This window comes from Podarcis gaigeae, assembly GCF_964106915.1.
Source record: "Podarcis gaigeae genome assembly, chromosome: 6".
In the NCBI taxonomy this organism is placed as follows: Eukaryota; Metazoa; Chordata; class Lepidosauria; order Squamata; family Lacertidae; genus Podarcis; species Podarcis gaigeae.
The window spans coordinates 65,681,559-65,709,263 of NC_139682.1; the positions used below are offsets into that span (position 1 = coordinate 65,681,559).

A 27,705-nucleotide genomic window follows, 5' to 3' on the forward strand; every position below is an offset into this window, starting at 1 on the left:
CATAAGTATGTGCTGCGTGTGTTATTTATTACTCACTCTATATATATTAATATATAGATGCTTCCTACTTCATATTATAATATCTCATTCAATCCCCTGCAATGCAGAATATACTGGGGTCCCATACAGGGATCAAACCAGCAACCTTGGCATTATAGGCACCATGCTCTAACCAATGAGCTATCCAGGCTCTCTAGAATTGTGTGGGACCCCAAGGGTCATTTAGTCCAACCCCTTGCGAAGCAGGAATATGTAATTGTTCCATACAGGGATCAAACCTGCAACCTTGGCATTATTGTCGCCACGCTCTAACCAACTGAGGGTTCCGCAATATATGTAAATTATATATTATTATAAATGAATTTTATTTTATTTTATTTGTTTATTTATATATTTATCTACAGATTTGTTCAATTAATTAATCGATTTAATCTTGGTATGTGACGTCATTCCACTTATTCTCTTTTATTATTATAATGTATATTCTCATTATGATAATTAATTAATAATTAATTTAATATTATTACTTATTCCTACTCTAAATATCTAAATTAAGATTTAATTTAGATGAAAATAGGGACATCCTATTCCATACCCTCCCACATTTCTCTGATGAAAATGGGAATAGGAATTCTTTTGGGGATAACATAGGAAGGGATAAGAGTAGGCGAAGCAATGTTACATTTTAGCTACACAAAAACCGGAGGTTTCTACACATGTTTGCTGGGTACACATAGCTTTCCCTACAACCACCATATTCTTATCAGACAGACAAGAGGCATTAACACAATTCAAGGACACATTTCAGCCAAACGAAAGCAGAGTGGTCAGTGGGAGAGTGCCAAGGCCCAAATAGGGAGCTACACTTGTCCCTTGAGGCTCAGGTTTCCCACCCTGCTATGTGCTTAAACTCCTAATTGTACACCTAAAAATCACAACGTGTGAAAACTCAATCTAGTAGAGGATTTAGCCCATCTATATTTAGGTAACTGGAACACAAAAGAGTTTGTTAAATGTCACAAGCGTTAGGTTAACCAACATTTTGCCTAGAAGTAGCAGTAGTTGTGACCATGCCTGCATAACTATCCTGGGAACTACAGAAGCAGGCAAAGACTTCTATAAAGCAGAACAAAACACTAGAAGAAATCTATAGGAATTTGCATGCCTTGCAAATTCAAGATTTGGCTATTTCATTGAGAACTATTAGAAAGAGCCAGTTGCAAAGGTTGGCAGATACATGGCATTGCGAGCAAGAGACATAAATAGCAAGAGCTTAGCTGACACATTTTTATTATTCGATTCAGAAATGTGTCACACCTACTTCTACGTCCTACGGAGAGGGAATACGTGCACAAACTGGCAGCATGTACTCATATGTGCAAATTGTATTCTGCATATGCATCAACAGATGTTCAGGAATATATGGGCATTTAAATAGCATTCATTATTGGTCCATGATGCTAAGCTCTTATTAACATAAAGTGAAAACAGAAAAGATGATAAGCAGAGATACACCCTCCCTTGAGGCAATAGCAGGATGCATTTCAGTCAATCACAAGTGGGAAAGTAAGCATTGCTGAGGCACCTTTATATTTTGATTCCCCCAGATGCAAGCTCAGAAACTGCCATATATTTGAGTAAAGTTACTTCTGTTTTCATGGGACATTATTTATATGGCAAATAAATAATGGCTAGCCACACTGTTTTTCTTGGGGGAACCTGATATAAAGTGTGAGGGAACAACCCTTAGTGCGTTGCTACTTTCTACATATACTTTCTACCCAGTGATCTAATTAGCATGATTTTGGATTTGCTTTGGAAGCATGCCAAGCAAACCATGTTTGCATGTTTTAGGGTATCATTAAATCAGCTCTGCTTTGTCCCCCTGTGTTGAGCTAAAAGTTTTTAAGAGTTTTGATAGATACTCAGCATTTCTATACAGAATGTTGTTATTGGTATCCAGAACACCACCATCAATAGGGCGTCTATTGATTTGCATAGGACAGGCATGGCCAAACTTGGCCCTCTAGATGTTTTGGGACTACAATTCCCATCATCCTTGACCACTGGTACTGTTAGCTAGGGGTGATGGGAGTTGTAGTCCCAAAACATCTGGAGGGCTAAGTTTGGCCATGCCTGGCATAGGCCAAAGATGATAGATGATGATGATAGATAGATGATAGATAGATGATAGATGATAGATAGATAGATAGATAGATGATAGATAGATAGATAGATAGATGATAGATGATAGATAGATAGATAGATAGATAGATAGATAGATAGATAGATGATAGATAGATAGATAGATAGATAGATAGATAGATAGATAGATGATAGATAGATAGATCTTTCCCCTTCATATGAAGTATTGGTATCAGCGCATTCAAAAACAGGTCCAGTGGGGCTTGAGGAATTGCAGCCTTAAACCCAAAGGTGGGGAACCACTGGCCCTCTAAAAGGCTCCCATTAGGCCCAGGCAGCATGACCAATAACCAAGGGTGATGGGACTTGTAGTCCAACCATATCTGGAGGCCACAGGTTCCCCATCCCTGCCTCAAACCCTACTAAGGCATTGGTATTGATTTGAGAATAGATTGTACACCATAGGTTTTGGGTTGTTGTGATTTCATGATGTTTGATTAATCTGTAGATTCTTCAGAGCTAACCTATGAGTTCAGTTAATTCACTGCCTTGATTTGTGGTGCTGCAATTTAAACGTTGCAGTGAAAAGTCAATATGATGCCTTAGTCAACTACCGGTAAATGGTCGATTACAGCATCACTTAAACAAGTTCAAGCAATTTATTGTGATATATTATGGTTGCAGACCAGTAAAATTCAATACAAAGGTAAGGGACAGAACATTTTAAAATAAATAAAAACAATTATACATTTATCTTCTCTCAAAAAGCCAGCAAGTTGTTGTTGTTGTTTATAATCTACATAGAAACACTTTAAGATCCTTTCAGTCAATCAGATTTCTCAATACTATGAAAGCACACAAATTCAAAATATCATATATATAATATTCATTCTCAAATATAACTCATGACTTTGAAATCACCTACATAAGTCAGCTTTGCTCTGTAGAGCAAGCAATGCTATCTGACTATATGCAACATCGGTTGAGACTTCATAGCACAGCTCTTTCCGTTCTTTCTTGTAATTGGATGTAGGAGTAACACACAGTGACTAAGAAAGCACAAGCCAGGCAAGGTGGGATCCTTGAAATGGACTATATTGTATATGTGAAACAGGTGAAGAAATCAGCTGCAGAGGTTCCAGATTTTGCAACAAAATGATAGCTTATCCTTGTCATAAGTCAAATAGATTGTTAAAATAAAAGAGAGGAGATAGTTGTCAGGATGGGTTAGATCAAAGACTTACTGCAGACGGCAGCAATAAATTGGGAGGGTTATCGATGCCAGAGATGGCATGTTTTTCAGCCAACCACTGTCCGGAATCGAGCAAAAGGAAAGAGAGAGATGTTTTCTAAAGAGAGATTATAAGGCTAGATGTCTCCCAACTACCTACCTTCTCATCCACCTACATGTAGCTGTCACTGTAAACCAAGAAAGAGGGTTACCAACAAACAACAACCACTACCCTGGGTCTTTCATGAAAAACTGGTGTTAGCCACAGGGCTCCAGTAAGCACATATCATTTGACATTGTATATACTCATTTATTTATACATCTAAATCACTTGGAGCTGAACTACTAAAACAAACTAGCTGAACAAGAAAACAACAAAAACAAAAGGTTCCACTGCCTCCCACCGCCTACAGCAATATGGATTTGATAGATGACTGCTCTGCTCATTTTCATTCTGAGCTAAGCCTGGCTCTCCAATGCCATCAATATCATCAGTGTTGTTACTGCAACTGCTGACTGAAGTTGATGCAATAACTATTAATTAGGTGACTCTGTCCTTTTGCAAAAGCACAGCCAAGCCTGTGCAGTTTCTCCTGGAGTTTACTTTAAGCCATTGTGGCTTGTAGAAGTCACAAAAGGAACAGAGAGGTTGTGAATCTCCTTCTTCTCCTCCTCCTCCTCGGACTCTCAGCTTTTGATACCATCGCAACCATGGTACCCTTCTGGACTGTCTGTAGGAGATGGGCCTCAGGGGGACTTTTCTGCAGCGCTTCTAGTCTTGTCATCAGGGAGTGTTCCAGAAGATAGTATTTACTGAGTGTTTTTCATCCCCTTGGCCCTTGGACTATGGAGTGCTGATGGTTTTGTCTCCAATGCTATTTCACAATGCTATTTTTGTTAAATCATATACACACTGTGTTGAATTGAGTGTTAGTCAGACTTAGAGTAGTCCCATTGATTTGTTAGGTCTGTTCTAAGTCTGGATCCACCTCATTGGCTTAGGTTTACTAAATTTATTAGACACCTTTATCTTTAAAAAAAAAGGACTCCAAGCTTCTTACAGCAATTCAATTATCTAAAAGTGAAAAAAAATGAACACAACATCAATATCCATAATACACTAAAAATCAAAACCCACCATTACTAATGAGAAACCACCAGGAATAATCGATTAGCATGATGCCAGTATTTAAAAATCATCCAGTCCCATCACATACTTAAGACTAGAGGAATCCCTTAACCTGGTGTCAAACAGATGATAATGTTGGTGCCAGGAGGAGGTCCCTGCTGGGGCTGGCCATGCCCCTTAGTTAATACATTATCCGGGTGAGTCTGAAGGAACCAATAGGTATGCCCAAGGGCACAAAGTGAAGGAAGGCTGGTTTAGTTGTTTAGCTTTACAGGTGCATAAGCCACATCATATCTGATTTCTCTTCATCCTTCACCTGCACTAACCCTAGTTTTATTTGCACTTAGCAGCAGCAGAATCTGGGATAGGCCTAACCCAGGCATGGCCAAACTTTGCCCTCCAGATGTTTTGGGACTACAACTCCCATCGTCCCTAGCTAACAGGACCAGTCAGGGATGATGGGAATTGTAGTCCCAAAACATCTGGAGGGCCAAGTCTGGCTAATACTGTTGGGCTCTCCCTTGACTAAAACACCAGGATGAAAAAGTAAAGAACAGAGCTTTCTCCACCCTGACCTCACTCCTTTTGTTTGTAGTAAGTGATGATGCATTTTAACATCACAGTACACAGTTTTTTGGTTTTTTATAATGGTTTTATTTTATGTGATATATTTTGTGTGTGTGTGTGTGTGTGTTGTGCTGTGCTGTGCTCCGGGATTATTTTTAACGAAGAGCAGGCTAGAAATTCTCTCAATAAATAGGTGAAAAAAATGTCACCGTTCCTTTCTTGTAAGGTAGGAGCTATGCCTGCTGTTTTATCTGGCTGTTCCTGACAAGACCAGGTCCAGGGCATTGTGGATGATAAGAATAATTAACTGTACTACATGGGGTGGCAGATAGAGAAAGACTTACAACCAGCCCACAGCTATTTTCCTTCATCTCTAAGATCATTGATTTGGTACCTCTCTGCACTTTATGCCTTGAAAGTTTTCCTTAAATGTGCCATTATCTCCTGGATAAACGGCTGCATCTCCCAGGGAAAGAGCACTATGAAAATCAGTGGTTTTGTCTTTTAGTGCATTGTGCTGCTGTAGCAGCTCCACTTAATTATCTTGTTGGGAATGGTTTATTTGCAATAGGAAAGAGACCATTGTGGCTGGGCATCCTTGGCCCGACTCCCTCTGAAAATAAAAACAGAAACAATATTGTGTCATTATTATGCATCCTTGCTCAGAAAACTGTCACTGGTGCAATACATTTATGGGATTATTTTTTTAAAAAAAATTCCATCATAGTAAAAGAGTAACTGCCATTCAATTCTGCGAAATGCTTTCTCAGCGTCAAAAGATGCTATTACCACTGGGCTGGCATCATCTTTCATCTTAAAGACGACATTAAATAAGCGTAGCAAATTCGTGCAGGCGAACCTTCTGCACTAAACATAAAATAAAACCCCATGTTGTTCAGGATGAATTATTTTAATACTTATGCTTTGGCTCAATTGGCCAATAACTTTTCCAATTGATTAAAACCTACATTTCAAAGGAAAAGGGAGCCTAAAGGACCCATATTCCTGTATGCTTTGGTCTGCTTTGAATATTGTTGTCATCAGCACAGCAATGCAGCTTGGGCAACATCTGTTGGTCAGTACCCGATTTGCATAGTCCAGTGCTACGAAAGCAATGATGAATGTGAATACTTACTTCCAAGGGAAGTATCCTTTGTGGAAACAAAAGGTGAAAGATTTTTGAACTCTGTAGAAATGGGAAAGAAGTTTGATTAAGTTCGCAAAGTTACCTAATTTTCACTTTCTGGAACAAGTCACAGCCATCCTTCAAAATGTGCACTTTCACTGTGAAATGTTGATTACCATATTTTTCGCCCTATAGGACGCACTTTTTCCCCTCCAAAAATGAAGGGGAAATGTGTGTGCGTCCTATGGGGCGAATGCAGGCTTTCGCTGAAGCCTGGAGCGCTAGAGGCGTCGGTGTGCACCGATACCTCTCGCTCTCCAGGCTCCTGGAAGCTATCTGCAAGCCTTGCACGCCCGGGGGAACTCCGCAGCATGGGGAGCCCTGCAGGAGTTCCCCGCTGGGCTCCCCACGCTGTGGATAGCAGCCTGCCGCCTGGCGGGTGGGGCGCCCTGAAGCAGAGCGCCCTGCGCGCCGGACAGACATCCGCAGCATGGGGAGCCCTGCAGGAGTTCCCCGCAGGCCTCCCCACGCTGCGGATAGCAGCCTGCCACCTGGCGCGCGTGGCACCCTGAAGTAGAGCGCCCCGTGCGCCGAACAGACATTGGCCAGACCCACAAGCTCAGGGGACAGCGGGGAGGCGCAGCGCCGCCATCCCACTGTTCCCCGACCTGGTTTTGGCGCCCCCCCAAAAAAGTAGGTGCGTCCTATGGGACGGAGTCCTATGGGACAAAAAATACGGTAATTTTCATGTGGGTGTTTTTTGTTTGCTTATTAAATCACAAAGTGACGTGAAAATGTTAGAAGTGAATTTCCCCCACAACTCGGAACTCCCACCATTTTTGCCAAATTGTGCCCTTTGCGCCCCACTGAAAGTTTCATATTTAATTTATTGACCATATCCTACTTTCTCATCACAAGGAAGGAAATCACAATGGATGACATCACAAATGATAAGGAGGCTGGGTCCCATCTGCCTCCTCTGTAATTCAACCACTCTATGTTCCAGTTCCTCCAACTCATGAAGAGGATTGATGGCTAGCTAAATGTACAAGAAGCCCTATGATATGAAATGCATCAGGGTTTTAAGCATCCCCATCCACCAGACATTTTGATATGAACAACATGTTAACTGTACTTTTTGTTACTGTTTTTGGCAGCAGCTGTTATTTTCTCCTCGATTTTTTGCTCTGCTTCTGTTTTCATCTGTTGGTATATTTTGATTAAAATGAGGAGCAGTCTTCAATAAGCTAAGTTTAGACTCAGATATGAATTTATTAAGGTCAGAAAAAGCTGCAGGTTCTTTGCATTTGGCTCAGGTGACGTATACAGTGCACTCAGTTTTTAGTACACAAACTGTGATTGTTAGCTACTTATAATGTACAAAAAACAACCCAATTACAGGACATAGTAACTGAATCTTCTGTTTAAAATGGGCAGGATAAGCACTAGATATGCTGAGTGAACTTCGTCCAGTATCTGAGGCAAGTATATTGCTAGGGCTTGATTTGAATATAAATGCTTGACCTACCTTCTTGGGCATAGTTTCTCAAGTGTGGATGATGTTTAGCTATTCCCATTGCAAGAAGTCATATGACTCTGGTAAACACAGAGGAATGTTTTCCAAGCAGAAGTACTCCATGCTGCAATGTTTTGCCGCAGAGTCCTACCTGTACTAAAAATATTTCCATGCCATCTCTCAAGGTGGCACACAGAATAGATAAAAACACCTTAAAATAAAACAACATAAAAATAAGCATGGTGAACAAAACAATGATTCAGCTGAGGGAATGGGACAAACAAAAAACAAAACAAAACAATTACTGCAGTTATTCATATCATTGGAAATCTGGGGAAGCAGGTGATAGAATTCTTCATAGCATTTAGCAGAATGATAGCAACTGATTACATGAACACAGCCCTGCCCTTGAAGAGAATATCTGCTGGCATTTTCCAATGTGGCACCTTTTCATCTTTTGACAACCAAGCTGCAAATACAGCACACAACATTGCAGTCTGAACCATGCCCACTTAGAATTAAGTTCTATTGAATTAAATGGAGCTTGTTCCCAGATGAATTGGGTTAGGATTTATAGTTTAAATCCATCTTTCTTTTAAAGGACTCTAGGCTGGGCTATTCCTATTTGAAACACAGTCTCCCTCATCCTAGCACCTCTCTGATTTCCACCCTATACAACACTAAATCCCTTCCACCTGATTTCAGATTTCAGAACCTGACACCACCATGAGATCTTCTTCCTTACGTGTGTGACAGAAATTGCACTGTTCATGCTTAATCCTGTTTTAAATAGTATTTTTGGCCTTCTGGCCTTCTGTGATGATGTCTAAGATCTTCTTTATCCATCACATTCCGCTACAACTCTTCCTATCACATACAACATCCCCTTCGTGATTCACATTCTCTCTTCCTATTTTAGTGTCCTATTTTCTAGTGTTAAAAAATAGCCTTTGTTCAGTAACAGTGCATATTACAAACACCGAAAAAGAACAGCACACGCCGTTTTTGTCATTTGAAAGCCCTGCAATAATTAATTAATTAAATGTTACCTCTGCATACCTTTTAGTTTAGCTCCTTTGTGCTGACACTTTCCAACACAGCTGGATGGCACTTTATTTTTCCTTTGAGTCTGGCTATTTTGTTTTCGCCCAGAACAATATTATCTCCTTTATCAAAGTAGCCAAGGAAATATTGCCGTCTTTGGATAATGCTGAGGAATATCTGTCACAAGGCACTCTTCAATGAAGCCAGAAAAAAACCAGGAAGCTTTCAGACACAAGCTGGGCAGATTCCCTGTGGCACAGTCACTATCTATGCCTAGGAAGGGGAACCTTTGTGGCCTGGGGGTCATGTCTTTATCTCTCTCCATGCTGTGGACCAGGGGTAGGCAACCTAAGACCCGTGGGCTGGATGCGGCCCAATCACCTTCTTAATCCGCCCCGTGGATGGTCCAGGAATCAGCGTGTTTTTACATGAGTAGAATGTGTGCTTTTATTTAAAATGCATCTCTGGGTTATTTGTGGGGCATAGGAATTCATTCATTTTTCTTTTCAAAATATAGTCCAGCTCACCACGTGGTCTTAGAGACGGTGGACCAGCCCATGGCTGAAAAAGGTTGCTGACCCCTGCTGTGGACCAACTTTGACAAGTGGGTGGGACCCACTGATTTCCCTCTATAAGTATTCAACACCTACAGGCATTGGTGTTGATCTTGTTGGTATAATAATAATAATAATAATAATAATAATAATAATAAAAAAAAAATTATTTATACCCCACCCATCTGACTGGGTTTCCCCAGCCCCTCTGGGCGGCTTCCAACAAAATATTAAAATGCAATAGTCTATTAAACATTAAAAGCCTTCAGATGTTTTCTAAAAGTCTGGTAGTTGTTTTTCTCTTTGACATCTTGTGGTCAGAGTTTTGAGAACGTGTATGTGAAGAAACAAAAAATTAGGAATCTGAAGCCACGGCAGGAGATTTTAGTTCGCTATTTGCCTGCACCTTGATTTCCCATGCAAACTGATATGTACCCATGGATCTCTTGGTTATTGTGTTTTACACCTTGGAGAGATCTAATGCACATGCACATTTCTTTGCACATGTAGAAATTTAAATGATTGGGGAACCTGTTGCAGGTGAGATGAAGATTCATTTCTATCAAGTATTCCCCAGGTCTTGTTATTAAGCATAAAGCCTGGCTCCACTGATGTACCATAACCAGGGTGTACCTGATTGTTACTGATGGAAACAATGCAATATGATACAGTTGTATCCCAAAGTAACTCATTGTCCCCCTCTGCTGTGCTGATATGGCTCCAAACAGTCCTGCAAGGCTGATGTACATTGTGCTATGTCCATATTTATGCCAACCCTGGGAAATCTACAAGTTTCACATTTTCACTATCTGTGTTTTATGTATCGCACTGCTATTTGCCTGGGATACAAAATAACTGCATTTGTTTTACTTAATCCTATGCCTCGCATCTCTAGTATGAGGAATATATGTTAGTTTTGCTTTCAGATTATGGGTGTGGGCTCCTCTGGAGGCTCCTGGCATCAGTGGCTGTCATTGGGTTGCTCCACTTCTAGTGTGGCGATTGAATGAGAAGGAGAGTTCCTATCTATACATATTAGACAGGAACAAGTGTGGGGTTACTCCCTGGACACTGCAGACATCAGTGGCTTACCTCCATGTTATCCAATCAGCAACTGTGTGTTTCCATGGTGCTGGCTGGCTGCCCCCCTTCTACAGCTGCTTCCTGATGCTTAGAAGGCAAACTTCTGGCTGTTTTGCTTAGTGAAGCATCTTACTGGTCACCACTGACAGCTACAGTACATAGAAGACCTTCAGGCCCCCTCTATCCCATAAAGCTAAATCACATCCACCCTACAGTATAAGGAGAGTAACTATTGATTCCTTAGCTGCCTTTGCCCCTTTACCTCATGCATACAATCTCTTGTTTGTGAGAAGAGCAGCAATATACTTTTGGCCAAAATTCAAGAGCAGAGTTATCCAAGAGTTGCACTGCTTTCTGTCACATAGATTCCTCTTGCTTACAAAATAAGTACTCGTGCATGTGTCAAGACAATAAAATAACACCAAGTCCCTCCAAGCCTCAAACACACACAAAACTCAATGACAAAACAAAAACAATTGCTAGGCTGATTTCGAAGATATTTGATGGGTCTCTGACGTGCCCCTGCTTGGATTTCACAGAAACAGATCCACTTGTTGTCAGTCTTGTGGTTCAGCCTGTCATCGTAAGTGATGTTTGTGTTTGTGTAAGTAACAGCAGGAGAACTCCCTCTGGGCTATCAACTAATACATAAGGCACCGAAAACTGCACCATAATATATTTTTATCTTTTAGTCCTTTCTCATGGTTTATTAATGCCTTCTTCTATGCATATTAGTTGGATGAGCCTACTCTCTTAATGCTAATTTTATTTCAAGTGCAACATTGTTCTAGAATATTTCTTAGACAAAATGGGGGGGGGCACAAAGACAAATGCAGACCGCAAATCACAATCTGCTACAGACAAAGCACTGTTTATAATCCCTTCTTTTGAACATCCCCATATATTTCTGAAACAGCTGTCCAATAATTTGCAAAAATTGCAACATTTCACTTTGCTTTTATTAATTCTGTAGCATTCCATTAAATTAGCTAATCTTCTAGGTGGAGAATTTATTCCTTTGTCTTCAGCAAATTTACTTAAACTCATACACATACACAAATGCAAATATCTGTAGTAATAGGAAAAGAATAGGCTTGCCTTCTGCACTTCAGTGACATCATTTATTCATATTCAAAATGTTTAAAAAGGAATGGCCTTATCCCAGATGTTTAAAATGCAGAAGATACGACTTTGTTAAACCAGGACTATGTTTTTGAAAGAGACAAGCAACATGCATATTGTTTATTCACTGGTGGGTTTCTTCTATAGTGCTTGAAAATATTTGTTCTCATATAGCTAATACCTTTATGTATACTGCCTAGAATAAGGAGAACCCCAGGAAAAGAAATGTACTAAAATGGCCAAGTCAGCAGATCTTATCATGCTTCCCCCCCGTGCATTTTCATTTGCACTTCTTCCTTCTCGGCAATATTTCATTCTTTAGCTGTTTGCTTCTGTCAGAAGTTCAAAGACAGCCCAATTTCATAAAAGGGAGATAGTATTGATTGATCCAGCATATTGTTTCCACCACCCCCTTTTGACCAGTTCTTGATGCACATTCCCAATTTTGAAAAGCATTTCATGAATCAGTGTGCAGTTTTTAAAAAATCTATAGAATGAGTTCATTACCATGCTAGTTGCTGAATGTTTTCCACTGGTTGCGTTTGCAATGCAAAGCTGATTTCACTAACCTTTTATCTCTGCAAAAAAGGAAAAAAGTTAATCTATAAATAAAATATACAATGTATAGCTCAGTTGGTAGAACATGAGACTGTTAATCTCAGAGTTGTAGGTTTGAGCCCATATTAGGCAAAATATTCCTGCATTTGCAGTGGGTTTGTACTAGATGACACTTGTTATCCCTTCCAACTTTTTCTAAACTTGTGAGAGGCCCAAGAGACTTATTGGGATGTTGATTCATAGATTGCATTCCATAGCCAACTGCACCCCCAGGTTGATAGCATTGGCCAGTATGAGCAGCTCCCTCCATTTGCTGTCTTAAGACACTCTTTCTCCCTGATCTCTCATAGGCAGACTGGGCTCCTTCACTGTCAAAAGTAGTGTTTCCTGTCTGTGTTCTGATAAATTCCTTGTAAGCAATAACGTCATAGCTTGTTTTAACTCAGTTCTATGTGATCCCACCCTTTGTCTTTCTGCTTTGCTTCCCCAAAATACTAGTTTATCCCCCCACTCACTGAAAACAATGAAAAAGAGAACAAAATAATACAACGATGCAAAATTCTGCAACTGTGAAGGATTTTTCTCCCTCCGTAGTTTGTTAGGGTTTTTTTAATGTTATAACAAAATCATATATAGCTTGGTGATTCCACATCCATTTATCCCCTGATCTCCCCTGTTTTAATGTACATTCAAGCCCCACAGAGAGGGGATGGGGCGGGGTGCAATCCCATCTAGCATAGGAAATTATATTATAAATACAGGTGAGCCAGAGTAATATATGTTGCCCCAGAGTATTAGCACCGTTTAAAAAACAACAACCTGAAAATTAAAAAGTGCCTCACGGAGAGATGCAAAACAGTTAAACCTCTAAGAGAAAGATGTCATGAAAGGAGGAGAATGAAGTTGAACAGCTGTAGACTCTGCATGGCAATAGCTTGAAGGCATTCTGAACGCAGAGGACAGATGCTGACAGGCTGACTCTGGGATTATTATGGGGAGAACATTTGCATGCTCAAAAGTGGAAGCCCTGGTTACTCAACGGGAGTACTGCAAACAAATATGTCCATTTGAGCAACCACGAACAAGGACAGTTTTTTAAATATATAATATATATCTTGCACTGATAGCGTCCAGATCAAGGTAGCACTCTATTCTGCCTTGTTCAGAATCCCACCTGGAGGTTCTGGGCAAGCTGGAATGTATGCAGAGGAGGGTGACCAATATTATCAAGGGTTCTGGAAAATAAGATTTGTAAGGAATGGTTGAGGGAGTTGGGTTATGCTTAGCCTGGAGAAGAGAAGACCAAGGGGTGATGTGATATAGTCATTTTCAAATACCTGAAGGCATGTCCCGTGGAAGATGGAGTAAGCTTGTTCTTTGCTGCTCCAGAAGGCAGGACCAGAACAAATGTGCTTAAATGACAAGAAAGAATATTCCCACATTAGGATGAAATTTGTGATGGTAACAGCTGTTCAACAGTGGAATGGACTGCTTCAGAAAGTGGTGGACTCTCCCTCATTGGAGGTCTTTAAACAGAATTTGGATGACCATCTGTCAGAGATGATTTAGCTGTGATTCCTGAGGTGCAAGGGGTTGGACTACATGACTCTTGGGGTCCCTTCCAACTCTACAATTCTGTGATGATTCTGTTAACACATAGAACCACTGAAACTGCTTTGCTTTGGAAATATTGCAATGGTGTGGTTGAATTTTACAAAACAATTCTGCAATTTTTCAAAAATAAAAAACCCACCCAAATTTGTGGACTGATACATGGTGTGTGGGCTGATATATGGTGACCATTTTCAGATATGGTGGCACTTAGTGCATGCACAGCTATATATATACTTTGTGCATAGTATAAAATGCACAGGAACTCCTATAACAGCCCCAAATTTACACCATTTGTGGACATACGTGTAGTGATCATTTTCAGCTATGTCTGCTGTGCCATGCTGAAACAGAAGCATCATTTTAAGCAATTGTACATGCAGACATGTGTGCAATGCCACATGCCTCCATGTCTGAAAATTATCACTATCTATTAGTCGGTAACTGGGGTAAATTTGAAGATTCTCTCGAAAACGACATAATTGATCAAGTGTGCCATTGCACTACTGCCTCTCAGAGGCACTGAGGAAGAAAGGCAGGCTGGAGCAGTCACTCTGGAACTTGCAGCAGTTCTGAGGTTTTTAAAAAAGGGGGGCAGGAAGATCCCAAGATCACCTTCACTTCAAAAGCAGCTCTGAAGTTAGGGAGGACAGTGCCTGTTTCTTCTTGTGGTATCAGGGCCATTACTCAGTTTAAAAAACCCAGTTGAGCCTGAGATTCAGGAGTTCTGAAGAGTGATGGATTAGTGTCTCAGAATTGGTCATCCCATCCATCACCACTAGTGTGCCTTCTGTTAGTGCCAAAAAGTCATCCAGACAGTTCTGGGCATTGAGGCTTTCTCCCGCTATGACTGTCACCTTAATGTTACCACTGGAGCTGATAAGATCTAGACCCACCTAGTGCCTAAATGACAGACCAGCCAGGAATCCCAATTGCACTTCTCTGATCTCCATGAATGGGATGGATACCAGTGTTGGGAGCGAGCCCAGTCCCTCCACAGGCTTGCACACTCCACCTTTTATCTCCTCCTTGGTACAGTTGCAAGAAGGCAGCAGAAGCTTTTGCTTCTGATGTTGATTGATTAGAGTTCAGCATTGCATCCAAAACCTAAACAGTAGTTAATTGTAGCTATGATTTGTTGATGCAAGTCAGATTCATAAATGATGGTATGAAATTGGTTTGTTCCAACAAACCATAGTTAAGATTAACCACCCTTAGCTGAGTTCAGGTGACACAGCAACCTTCAGATAATCTCAAATAGAAGCAAAAGCTTATTAACTTCTCCTCCGCCGCCTGGATGGGGACCCAGAGAGTGCAAGGCCCAGGAGACATTAGACTCATTACCAACGTGATAGACTATGGCACCTGTAGTCCTCCATATGCAGCCAATGTGGATCTGTGACATACAGTTCTTAATACTGTAATGGGTAAAATGGCCTAGGATGTCAAGCAAGATTGCCGATCAGAAACTATTTGCATAAGGGATAATGGGTATAAAGCAAGGAGTAATTATTTATGTCTCCCTTGCATTTAAAACAAGAAATTACAACTGCTATGAATCACTTTGCACTGAATCTAGCAAGTTAGTTGAACTCTTATAAAAATGCTTTATTGACTTGTTCCAAACTCAATTAAGTGTTTATGAACTCAGTCTATTCTGCTACTTGCTGCAAATTTAATTATTTTTGTGGAATGTGTCTGTTCATTTTTCCATGTAATACATATAGGTGCATACCAATACTGTAAAATAAACAGCTACAGAGCTAAAAAGCTTAATTTTTGTGACTTTAAATTGAAATTAGGTTAACTTGGCTCTTTTCTAATTGACTTTAAAAATTTCCCTTGATACACTATGTCTACACATAAAAAACCACTGTAGAATTTACATTACACTATCTGTTTGTAATAGTACCTGCCATGGCTGCCAAGGGTTATGTCTATGATCATCATGGCAATCTAATTAAATATATACGTATCAGACAACTGGACATGATTCAAGGCAAGCTCAACATTAAATTACAAAATTTAGATGGGCCACTTAATCAATAGACTCAGCAACTAGCTCTAGCTATCACCCCAACTCATAAGCTTGATGGCTTGGTTAGACATACTGTGTAACAGATGTCCAACATACATCCATGAGCCTTAATCATAAATATGATGCTTTCATTTGGCATGGGATATAGGAAAAGTTTCCCAGTTGCCAGCAACCTGCTTGCTCATAGCAGGGGGGTGGGGAGTACTTTAAAAATGCATGAGCTGTCTTTTGTAGCCTGTTACAGGAAGACTTGGAAACCACCATTAATTTTGCTTTAAATAATCCATCAAAATGGTCCTTTGTTCTGATAATCTGAGTTTCAAGTGAGACCACATGACAAAGAATTACCAAGACCTGATGAGGTTCTTTTCATATTGCTTCTCCTCTCTATTGGTTCTGTTCAGTTCTAAACCACAAATTGAGTAAATGGCAAAAACAACAACCCAGTGCCGACAATCTTCTTTGAAATAAGATAAAACGTGTTTACTACCTGATCGTTTTAGTACTGTACACTTGTGATAATCAGTTTTACTTTCTTCTTTTAAAAAAGAAATCCTTAAGTGCTACTTTTGCAACAGACTAGTGATTGTATTTGTTCCACCGCTAGTCCATGAGTGAATTAGTAAAGATGATAAATGGATTTCAGAGACAATTTCAGCCTTGAAAAGATGCCATTTGTAACTATGGATAGGTTAGCTTGCTGTTAGTTTTCTCCTAAATACTGAATAGATATAGGTTAGATGGGAATACCGGTATATATATTACAGTGTGATGGTTATGTGCAATTTGGAGAGAATGTGAACATAATTAAGACGTGCATATTATCTAAAGTATCATAGTGTCATTTTAATCACTTCCTAAGAAAACAACTTGAAGGGTGCAAGGAATGTGAGCAAGGAAAGTATGAAATTCAGTTTACTTTACTAAAGTTTTATACCAATGAATTTTGAATCATTAATAAAGAAGAAGAAAAAGCCCCAGGGAAAGAAAATGGGACACATAAAATAAGCAAAACCGTTTTATTAATAGAGAAAGCTATAATCTAAAATTAGTACAAAGCAAACATTTTAAAGATGATGCTAGGCTGTGTGATATGAAAAGCAACCAAATATGCTTTATGAATGACTGGAAGGAAGGTAGGATATGTGATATGGATAACTGGCTCACAGACATAAGACCTAGAAAACATTTAAATTGTAGTTAAATAATCAAGCACTATGAAAAGATAATGGAACTATTCACAAAAGAGTTGCTTGGAAAACATACAAAAGCCTAGTGAGAGATAGAGAGACAGAATTAATGGCCAGAAAACTACAGGCACTTAGGTCTTTAAAAAGGAAATGATTAGGTAGAGAATAGTGCTTAAAACAGGAATTTTGAAGAAGATAATTGCTGGTATTATCAGCCTGCAAGTACGCCTTGTATTTTTTTAATACATATATAATTTATGTTGGTCAGGAAAGGATCATTCACTGATCGAATATGCCATTGTAGAGTTTGTGAGTGCAAACTTAGGATTCCTTTTCCTGTCTCCTGGAGCGATCTTTCCCCCGCTCCACAAATCGAAGGAAGTTGGCATCTGATTTTCACCTAGGGTTAATAAAAGCTAAAAGTAAACTGTTAAAATTCTGCCTATGCTGAGCCCGAGAAGGAGCTGAGAGCCGGCGCGTCTTAGGACCCAGAAGGCCCCGCCAGGCGGCAGTTGTGTAGATCACTGGGAGACTCTAAAAGGGTCCAGTTTTAATTCTCTCTCTAATCTCTGCAACAGCCGCGCTTCCCACAACAGCTCAAGGTTGGGCTGATCCTGACTGTGGCTTTGGATTTTTTATCCCCGCTCCCAATCCCCGGCGGAAACCGCATTAACTGGCTCCTTCGCAATGGAAACCCTCGAGGAAAAAGTGGCTTCAGTCGCTCGAGCCTGAGATCGCGGTATCTAAAGGAGAGGGGCACGAAGATGAAGACGCTGATGGTAAGTCAGTTTCGCAGGAACTAAAAATGGTCCCAGATTACGCCCCGCCGCCTCCGGTCCTTAGGAACTGTGAAGCGAAACCAGCAGACCTGGCTGGGAGTTGTCGGGAGAGACAGACAAGAAAGACCCCGGGCTTCCTTTGGGTCGGGTGATTTCAGTCTCTGTGCAGCTTGCCCTATTTATTTATGGGCATTTTTGCTCCATGGGAAAATTTCGCAAGGGGGTCTTGGGCTGAAACCTTGTCAAGGAAGAGAAGCAAAGGAACTTCCCGCCTGCCTTATTTTTAAATAGCAAATAGGTTCACATGCCATTATGATGGCTGTTGGTGTTCGGCTGAACCGACTTGCCTTGCAAGAAGGGATCGCGGGCGCTTAGGGCAATAATCACGGGCAGGCATTGCTCTCTCTCCCACCTAAAAAACTGCAAAACGTGGGAGCAGTGGGAATGGCAGCGAAAGGGTAAGCCGGAAAAGTGAGAGGAGGATAAGAGACAGGGGCTTAGGAAGGCAGAAAGCAGAGTGTGTGTGGAGGGGGGGGGTCAAATTCAGGAGGAAGCTGCACTTTTCAAGAGGCTTCTCTGCTTTGGAACTTGCAGGGGCTGGAAATAGACGGTTCCTCCCCTCCCCACCCCGGCTTCTTCCGCCACCCCAGAGATTAAAATGGTAGCGCTGGGTGGCACCCGCCCGCCCGCACCAACCTGCAGGGGTCTCTCCATGGAGAGGAGACCCAACCCCTTCCAGAAGAAGTTAAAACTTGCAAAGGCTACCAAGACGCGGAGCTGCATTCTCCTCACACCCACCCGCATCCCCGCCATAAAAAAAGGACGGGAAACTTGCAAAAAAAGGGGCTGCCTCACATGAGTTAGGCTGGCGCGGGTGTGGAGAGAGAAAGAGAGAGAGAGAGAGACGCCGAGCTTTTATTGACAACAATCAGAACTCCTCCAACAGTGGCTGGTTGCAAAGGCGAGGCGGGAAGCGGCGAGGCGCGCGCGGGGCGGGGGCTGGTGAGGCGGGAAGGAGAGCGGCGGGGAAGCGGGAGACCTGGAGGGGCGGCGACTGAGCCGCGAGGGACCCCGGCGACAGTGCTGCCGCCTGAGCCGCCCGCGCGCAACGCCTCCTGGCCGCCGCCGCCGCCGTTTCCCGCTCCGCCATCTCCACCACGTCCGGCCTCGGGCTCCGCAGCGCTCCGCTCGCCGCCTGCCTGGTGGGGAGCGCGCTCTCCCCTGCGCACGGCGGGTTCTCTCAGCGTGTCTCCTTGTCCCTCTTTTCAGCGCCATGGGCTGGCTGTGTCTTTAGCGCTCACCACCATGTGCACTAGCTTGTTGCTCATGTATGGTAGCATCGGTGGCGGAGGCGGAGGCGCTGGTAGTGGCGGCGGAGGAGAAGGAGGCGGCAGTAGCGGCGACGGAAGCCCGAAAGAGCAAAGCCAAGCGCAGCAGCAGCAGCAGGTGGCGGTGACGGCGAGCCAGAAGCCGGAGAGCTCTCAGCAACTGGGCGGCAGCGGGCAGAGGCGCCTCCCCGACCGCCCCTTGGAAGGCTACATCGGGGTCCTGGACCACAAGGTGAGCGCAGGCGGAGAGGTGCGGGGGGAGGGGGAGGAGGCGAAGGGTGGACAAGGGCGCCGAAGAGGGAGCTCCTCGGGGCCCTTGGCTTGGGCCGACTGATGAAAGTTCTCCGGGAAAAAGGTGTGTGTAATAGACATTTCTGTACCATGAACTATGGGGAAATAGCATGGGAGTTAAGGTAAGGGAAAGGGACCCCTGACCATTAGGTCCAGTTGTGGCCGACTCTGGGGTTGCAGCGCTCATCTTGCTTTATTGGCTGAGGGAGCAGGCGTACAGCTTCCGGGTCATGTGCCCAGCATGACTAAGCCGCTTCTGGCAAACCAGAGCAGCGCACGGAAATGCTGTTTACCTTCCTGGCAGAGTGGTACCTATTTATCTACTTGCACTTTGACATTCTTTCGAACTGCTAGGTTGGCAGGAGCAGGGACCGGGCAAGGGGATCTCACCCTGTGGGGGGGATTCGAACTGCTGACCTTCTGATCGGCAAGTCCTAGGCTCTGTGGTTTAACCCACAGCGCCACCTGCATCCGGGAGTTAAGGAGCCACGCTCTTCTCAGAGGCACTGAGAGTGGAGTGCCCCACGGACATACAGCCCTGTGGGATGTTTTAAGTGATCACGTTGCCATTCAAAAGGCTGCCCTTTACTCCAGGGGCAATCAATCCAAATTATTCTGTAGATCGCTTTGGATTGCTTTCTGTGGGAAAAAAACAAAAAGCAGCAAATACATATTGTTAACAATAATAATGAATTCACATAGAATCCTATAGAAGGGACCATAAGGGTCATCGAGTCCCACCTTCTACAATGCAGGGATCTTTTGCCCAACGTGGGGCTCGAACTTATGGCTCTTGAGATGAAGAGGCTTGTGCTGTTCCAGCTGAGACAGTTTTATTTTATTTTATTGATATTGCCTGATGGGATATCTCAGAGCAAACGCCACATACTGTCTATTGCTCGTTAAGAGAGAAACGTTTTTTAAATATATATATATATATATACTTAACATATTTTGAAGAACAAATGGAAAATGTATAGAATTAATCAATGTAAAACTCAGTAAAGGATAATAACAGAAAGAGAGAGAGAGGAATGTTTCATTTGGTGGCTGTATACAGTGGGTGGTATCCTAACTAAGGCTGCAATCCAAATCCCACAGGAGACGTTGGATTGCGTGAAGATGTTTCCCCTCTTGTTTCTGCTGGCTCAACTAGCTTCCCATGTGTGGGTGAGCAGAAGGCCTATTGGTGTCTCTGCTAGCAGAAAGCCCCCAAGTGAGGCAGGGTAAGGCTGAACTGGCTGGATTCCCAGCTGATTCCACAGCCAGTGCCAACCAGCACAGAGCCTAATTTGGGCCCAATCACTGTGCCGTATTCCACTGTTGCCACCATGAGTGGGTAAATTAAATGGGTCTGTTTCCTGTATGGCTTAGTCAGATACCACCCACTGGTTTCACAATTGGGAAGTGTCTTAACAGGGAGTTCTGTTACACTGGGAGCTTTTCCAGACAAAAAAAAATTTGGCATGGCCTAAATTATCAGAATCAAACAGATAAACAGGCTTTAATCAACTCCCTTTTGCAGAAGTGTTTTTTGTGAAAAAGGCACTACCTTCAGAAGGAATTCCTTCCTTTAAAGCAAGCTTCATCTGCCAGTTTGTAGGTCTGCCGGTAATGGGCAACTTCTGCTTCTTAGCAGATCAAAGTCTCTAACATTGGTTTTGAAGGCTTTGCAGACCCCACAGAATCAATATTCTCAAGGGCAAAGGAAAGATAGTTGGCTTTTTTTAAAAAAATAAAATGGTGCATACAAATTTCAACCTCTCCATTGGGCCTTCGATAAATGATACTGATGATGCAAAGCTGTGCATGCTTTGTGTGTACTATACAAACCTATTTCCAGAAGTAAAATTTGGTGTTGTAGATAAGTTCAGAATGACACTCTTGTCAGGAGTAATATTTGCTACCGAGGATACTTTCAAGACTGATAGTCTCTAATTGCGTTCTGAAGCAAAGGTGACAAAAGTATGGTTTTCTTAATGCAGCAAGAAGTGTGGGAAGAGGTCTCAAATTATTGTGGTATAATGGGATTTAAATGTATATTATGTGTGGAAAAACTGGATAAAATATGTGCACAGAAGCACAGTAAATTCTTAGCCTACGAAAAGCTACTATGTCACCATGAAGGCTTTGAGCCTGCCTTCTCTATTTCTACCTGCAGGGAGCTGGGTGTTGTCATTGCTTTAACACATGGGGGCAGTTCAGACAGGTAATCTCCACCTATAGTCTGAAGACATTCCATTCCATACAAGTGCTCTTTCTACACATTTCAGGTGGCTGTTCAGAGTAAATCGACAAGATTTGACTGTGATTTTGGTAGTAAACATTGTAGTAATTGTTGTGCTTTGGCTGTTTTTAAAATCATACATCTACTATTAGGAGTTACTTAAAAAGCATGATTAAGGAGTTACAGGAGATGAAGTATGGATTAATTTGAGATAAAAAAATTAATTACTGCACCTTTCTATTATAAGGCTATGGCCCCTGTGCACAGTTCCCTTGAAGTAAATGCTTTACAAATCGACAAAATTTAGGTAAGGGTGCTTCAGGACTGGAGCCCTTCACCACTGCTTTTCTATAACTAGCTAGGAGTAGAACTGAGACATAGGGCTGGAATTCAACATCATCCTATGTGGGTCTCCCATCCGTCAAGTAGGAGCCCTCATGCAAGATTTGCACAGATGGGACTCATTGGGTGAATCCTGCCCAAAGGTTCCACACACTGCTTAATAGAGTGCTTTATTATCCAGCAATGCCATTCCCAACGGCAACCCAGAAGACTGCTTTCTAATGCCTACTACTCACAAGTAAGTTCTTGTTGTCAGTAAAGCTCAGTTTTCATGCTAATAAAAGGTTTTATTGCACCAGGTTTTTGGAGACTGAGTGACAAATTATCCCCCGGCTTATCACTTGAATGAAGTCTGTCTCAGTTGGTCCCCACACCGGTTTCTTTTTCCTGTGGTAGAAGAAGTCTTTAATTACTGATTTCCCGTCATTTAAATCATTATTTATTTTTCAATAGTGCCTTTAATAAAGCATTTTAAAAAAGAAAAGAGAAGAGAAGAGTAGAAGCCGCCACAGGACATTCTGCAATTTACATTGCAGTCTTAAGCACTCTTACTAGGAAGCTCAATGGGGCTTCCTTCAGAGTATACATAATGAAGTTTATTCTGTTAGAGAGACTATTCAATGAGCAAATCTGAGGCTATTTATTTCAGGAGTCCTCCACCACGCATCAACAGAAAGCAATAAAGCTGGCTGAAGATGCAAAGAGGAAGCATTCAGTGTAAAGGCACAAAATCCCAGAAAGACTTCAAACACTGTGCCTACCTACTGGACAGACTTTCTTACATAGGGCATAGAGCTATTTAGTTAGCCGGTTGCAAGAATTGTGTTTTACCCATAAGTAGGTCTAGTAACATCGGGGAAGCAATGTACTAACAATGACAACATGTGAATGCTCTATGAAAAGTGTATAAACAACAACTGGAAATTCCACAGAAGAGAACAACTTTGGAAATATCCTCACAGTGTATTTAGGAACAAAGTGTTGAAGGTTGTGTCTGACAGCAGTACTAACAGATACGTAGAAAACTTTGCAGTTTCCATCACAACTTCACCAGAATATTTTTTTTTTAACATTGTATTTTCTCTTTCTACGCATCATACATAATTCCTATGGGATCTGTTCATGACTATATGTCAAAAGTAAACAGCTTCCTCCCTTCCTTTCATAGGAGGTTCAAACACTATATATAGCCTTGATTTGATGAAAGCAGGGTTGTTCTTTCAAGAAAGAAGTAACAGCGCAATTTTCAGATAGTTTAACAAAAACAAAATGAAGTTGACAGCAGTAACAAATACAGAAGATAATGTTGGTCACTTGCAGATAAATACCATGTACAGAACTTGAATGAAAAGACAGTTCAGTATTACTCTTAATACATGGAAAAATAAATAAAGGGATCTGGTTCAAGTGACTTGCTTTTTCGAGTTATAATGAGATATTTCACTACCGACTTAACATTTGGAAACTGGAAGAAGGGAATTTTTTTCTATAGAAATAGTTGAAGGAAAACCTCCAAGTATTAACTGGTCTGAAGACTTAGAATATGTTGCTTTCAGAGAGCATGATGACTAGCATAATTTAATTGTACCACACTGATATATATATATATATATATATATATGCATGCATATGCTATATATATATCTATATATATATTTAATGAAGAGTAGTTCTGCACATAGTTTGAAATCTCCATAGCCTCCAGTACAGAACATACTTGGGGACATAATTACTTTGTATAATTGAAGCAAGAGAGAAAAGGTTAGTGCTGTTGGAGAACAACAATAATAATAATTCTCTTCTATGGAGACCTTTTTGTAACAGATGGAATCTGTTGAGGTTGCTGCTTCATCTCTTGTGATGCAAGATAAGGCCATGAGGGAATGTATCTGGTACTCAATGTAAGCTTTACATCAGTTACTTCTGCTCATTATGTTGGTGTATGTAGTTTTCAAGTATCTTTCTTTAAAAAGCCAGGTATGCTTTGTTATCAAGAAAGCCTGCAATCTTTTGTTCACTTTCCTAAGAGTAGCACCCATTGAAAGTACACAGTCAAAGGGATTGTACTGAGCATATAGATAGTAATGGAGCATTTGCTGTGCACTATCCACCAGCAGGAGTCTTGGGGTGGAATTCAATGTATCATTAAGGGTGGTATGCATGAGCAGACCATGGTCTGCTAGTGCAACGGAACTTTCTCCCCTCTGTTCCCCCTAAGTCCCCACCTCACCCCCTAAAGTTCCAGGGGTTTCCCCAGAACTTTGGAATAGGAGGCAATCTGGATGGTTAAAGATTACCATTTTTGCTCTGGAAGGTGAAGTAGTTGGATCAGCGGTATGATCACTTTGTTCTAGAATAGGCTGTCCAAAGGTTTCTATTCTATATAAGACGATGGAGATAGGCTTTCTTTCAAGGCCACTTACCATGAAAGCTTGAAATAGCAAGTTTTTACTTTCAAACACATGACAATTTAATCAGAATTAATCTAACATTGTAAAAAGCATTGCGTGGAGGGGAATAGGCCAAATACTCAAGTAACCAGTTAGTGGGTAAACTATCTTGTGTTTAGCATTAATAGGTTAACCATGCAATCATGTGCATGGATATGCAGAAGTAATTCCTTCCCTTCAGTTTCTTGGGACTTACTGTCTAGAAGTATGCATAGGACTGGTTAAGTATCCAGTCACTGCATCCATTTACAGAGGAAATCTGGGGGTTCTTTCATTAATGTAACAGTTCCTCTTGACCAAATAATGCAAGCAAATCATATAGTGTTGGGAAACAGCATTGCTTGAAGGAAGAATCACAACAAACCAGTGATTGGTTTGTGCATGCTCACAAACTCATTTTGGATTCTGCTGTGCGCAGGAAAAAAAAATTGGCTTTTTGTATGGATGAACCAATGCACAGTACTGCTGAGAGCTGGGAACAAATCACTACTAGCCTCTATTGACAACTATGATTCAGGATGTGAATGCACATCCAAGAGAACAGAGAGGCTACCAGATCTTGGATGAGGAGGATCAGTCACCCTGGTGTGAGGAGGCATGCTGCTAAAAAAGATAAGAAAATATATGTCTACTTCAGATTGATGCTCAGCAGACAAGCCTGAAGGGTCAAATGACATGATAAGCCATTAGTTGTACATATAACCCTTGTGGGTAGTTCTGGTTTCCATAAAGGTCATTGATGTTACCATACAGTTACTCTACAACTGTTCATTTTTTTAAAAAACAACCTTGAGATTGAAGCCAAATATCTAGATGGACAGCTTCATTTGCATATCACATCAAACTAGCCTTTACCAGTCTGATGCCCCCCAGATGTTTTGGCCTACAACTCCCCCCAAGTTTGGACTACAACTCCCATGCATGAGTTGTAATAGAACATCTGGGCAGTGTCAGGTTGGCAAAGACTACATTAAACCATAGTTAAAATGAACTCAAGTTTAATGTGGATGAGCAGTGTTCAGTTCACGGTTTATTGCAGAGAAATAAACCACGAGTTTGTTTTGTCCCCAGCAGAGCAGGGAAGAGAAATTTGGGAACTCACATTAAACATCATTCAGATGTTGACTGCGCATGTTGTGTGTTCTGCTTTTTGTTCCCAGCAGCATTAACTATTTCTCTAAGCTTGAAAAATTGCATCACCGGTTCATTTCATTCTGATGATTCTTGTTTAAACTTTCAGTGTGCATTTAGTGATAACATTCTATCTGTATCACAAAGCAGTCGAACAAAGATAGAAAATGGTACCTTTTGCTCCATGCCAGATTGCTAGTTTCTTGCAAGCAGCTGTCAGTCTTGACTTGGCACCAGCTCTGTTTGTAATCCCTTGAAGTACTTTATCCCTTATTGCTACTAACTATGTATCAATCAGCTCAACATGTTGTGCATTTAAAATTCCACATCATTATGTATTTACTGTGGGAAAACATAGGAACATCTTATTGAGATACTTTTGCTGTGCTTTTTGGGGGGAGGGGGATAGTCTGACTATAAAGGTGTGAAGCTTTGCCCCGGCAAAAATGCTATTTGAATGTGACCAGAAGGCTGGAATTAGGCATGCTGGACAGTTCCAACAAAAACAGACATGGGAGCAGAAATTGCCAATGTTCACCTATTCATCCCATGTCCAGAACAGAAATCAGTCAGCGAATATAATCAGTATTCACAGTTGTTGCTTTCACTCTGCAAACAATACGTACAGTAATCGATTACATTTCCCCCCATTTCCATTGCATTTCCTTTGTATTGAAATGAATGGGGTGGAATAACACAATGCTAACACGTAATTAATTACATAATTGCGCCACAGTGGACAGTGAGACAAATAATATAGGTTTTTGCAGGAAACAAACTGCATTGGAACAGAAACAGTGCTGCATGTTATGCATACAGAGCAGAATAGAAAGTGATGCCTTCCTACATCCCTGGCTAGAATGCCTTATTATTAAGGCCCAGTGATGCTCTTGAGATGGTAAACGGAGTAAAGAGAAGTGCTATGGTCAGAAATAGTCTCACTTCTCTCTGATAGAACTGGGCACATTGGTAGCAGTCCATGGAGCAAGCCCGTTTGTGGAATTCAGAGACTCAGAAAGGGAATTCAACACAAGCAAGGTGGCAGGACGCATAAGTAACAGCAGCAAGATGAAGTAGCAGCCTCAGTTTACTGAGACCTAAGAGCAAGGCTGGTCCCTGAGGTTCTACATAATGTAGGGGCTGGCCCCCATTTCTCTTTCTGCTGCTGTGTGGCTAGAATTGAATCTCAAACACTTGCTGCTAGGGTGGAAAAGTTCTATACTACTGTCCTCCAGCAGCAATAACTTATTTAATCAAAAAGTGCAGTAGTGCTATATATATGTGAACTTAATCGGCTAGTTACAGCTACTCAGCCTCTGGCCACATCATACATCCAGGGCATAATGCTATCCTACATAAATTCATAATCTTTGATGCGGCTTACTCATCACCCACACCTGCCCACAAGTATGGGAGCATACTAGTCACTAGAATGGTAAAAAGATCAAAAGGTTTAAATTGCCTCAAAAATTGACAACTCTGCAAATGCATCAAAATTGCCCAAAAAATTATTTTGCATGAGTATTAGCTAGGTCTTCTGTCTCTGTGTAGTACAGATGTCTTTTACTTACACACACACACACACACACACACACACACACACACACACACTATACCCCCAGTAAGAACTAAAGCATGTTAAGGAGACATAGCTGGCTTTTAATGCAATCAGCTGAAATAGAAATTCCTTAACCCAATAGCATTTTGCTGAACGAAAAATGTGGGCTTTAGCTTTTAGTATCTTTTTGTCACTGGCTTTCTGCTTTAACCTGCCCTGCATTGCTCAGTGACACATGCAGATAATGGTGCCCATGAAACAAAGGTGGCATTGATATTAAGGACCATGGTGTATTAATTTAGCTCCTAATTAGTGTAATCAACTCAACTGAGCTTTGGTGCTGATATAAGCTGATGTGACAGCACAAAGGCCACTTTCAAGGTGAGGCTGGATATTGCATTGTCTTTGCTTCTGTCCTACACAGGGTCTCTTCATTTCCTGCTCTTCCTGTTTAATTATGGAATAGTTATGGAATGTTCTTATAGAGAACACTATTAAAAATGGCCAGCATTCTTCAGCAATCTTACATACAGCAATCATGTACATTTCTCCTCAGAAGTATGTATGAGTGGATTCAAGCTTACTCCCATGTAAGTGGCTACAGGGTTGCAGTCTGTATATTTGGAGAGAAAAAATCTTCACATTTATACCGTGGCTCTGAGAGAGAGAACTGGGATATCTTTTT

At 41.4% G+C, this 27,705-nt stretch overlaps 1 protein-coding gene across 2 annotated transcripts in view; it reads left to right on the forward strand.

Annotated features, from left to right (window-relative positions):
* The window catches only part of ST6GALNAC5 (ST6 N-acetylgalactosaminide alpha-2,6-sialyltransferase 5), a 139,784-nt gene that overhangs the window by 43,288 nt on the left and 68,791 nt on the right, over positions 1–27,705 (forward strand). For both annotated transcript variants that reach the window (XM_083743103.1, XM_083743104.1), the window contains exons 2-3: positions 17,493–17,693; positions 18,963–19,253. In XM_083743103.1, coding sequence (XP_083599229.1) covers positions 17,493–17,693; positions 18,963–19,253 — 492 coding nt within the window. The remainder of the gene's footprint in view (positions 1–17,492; positions 17,694–18,962; positions 19,254–27,705) is intronic.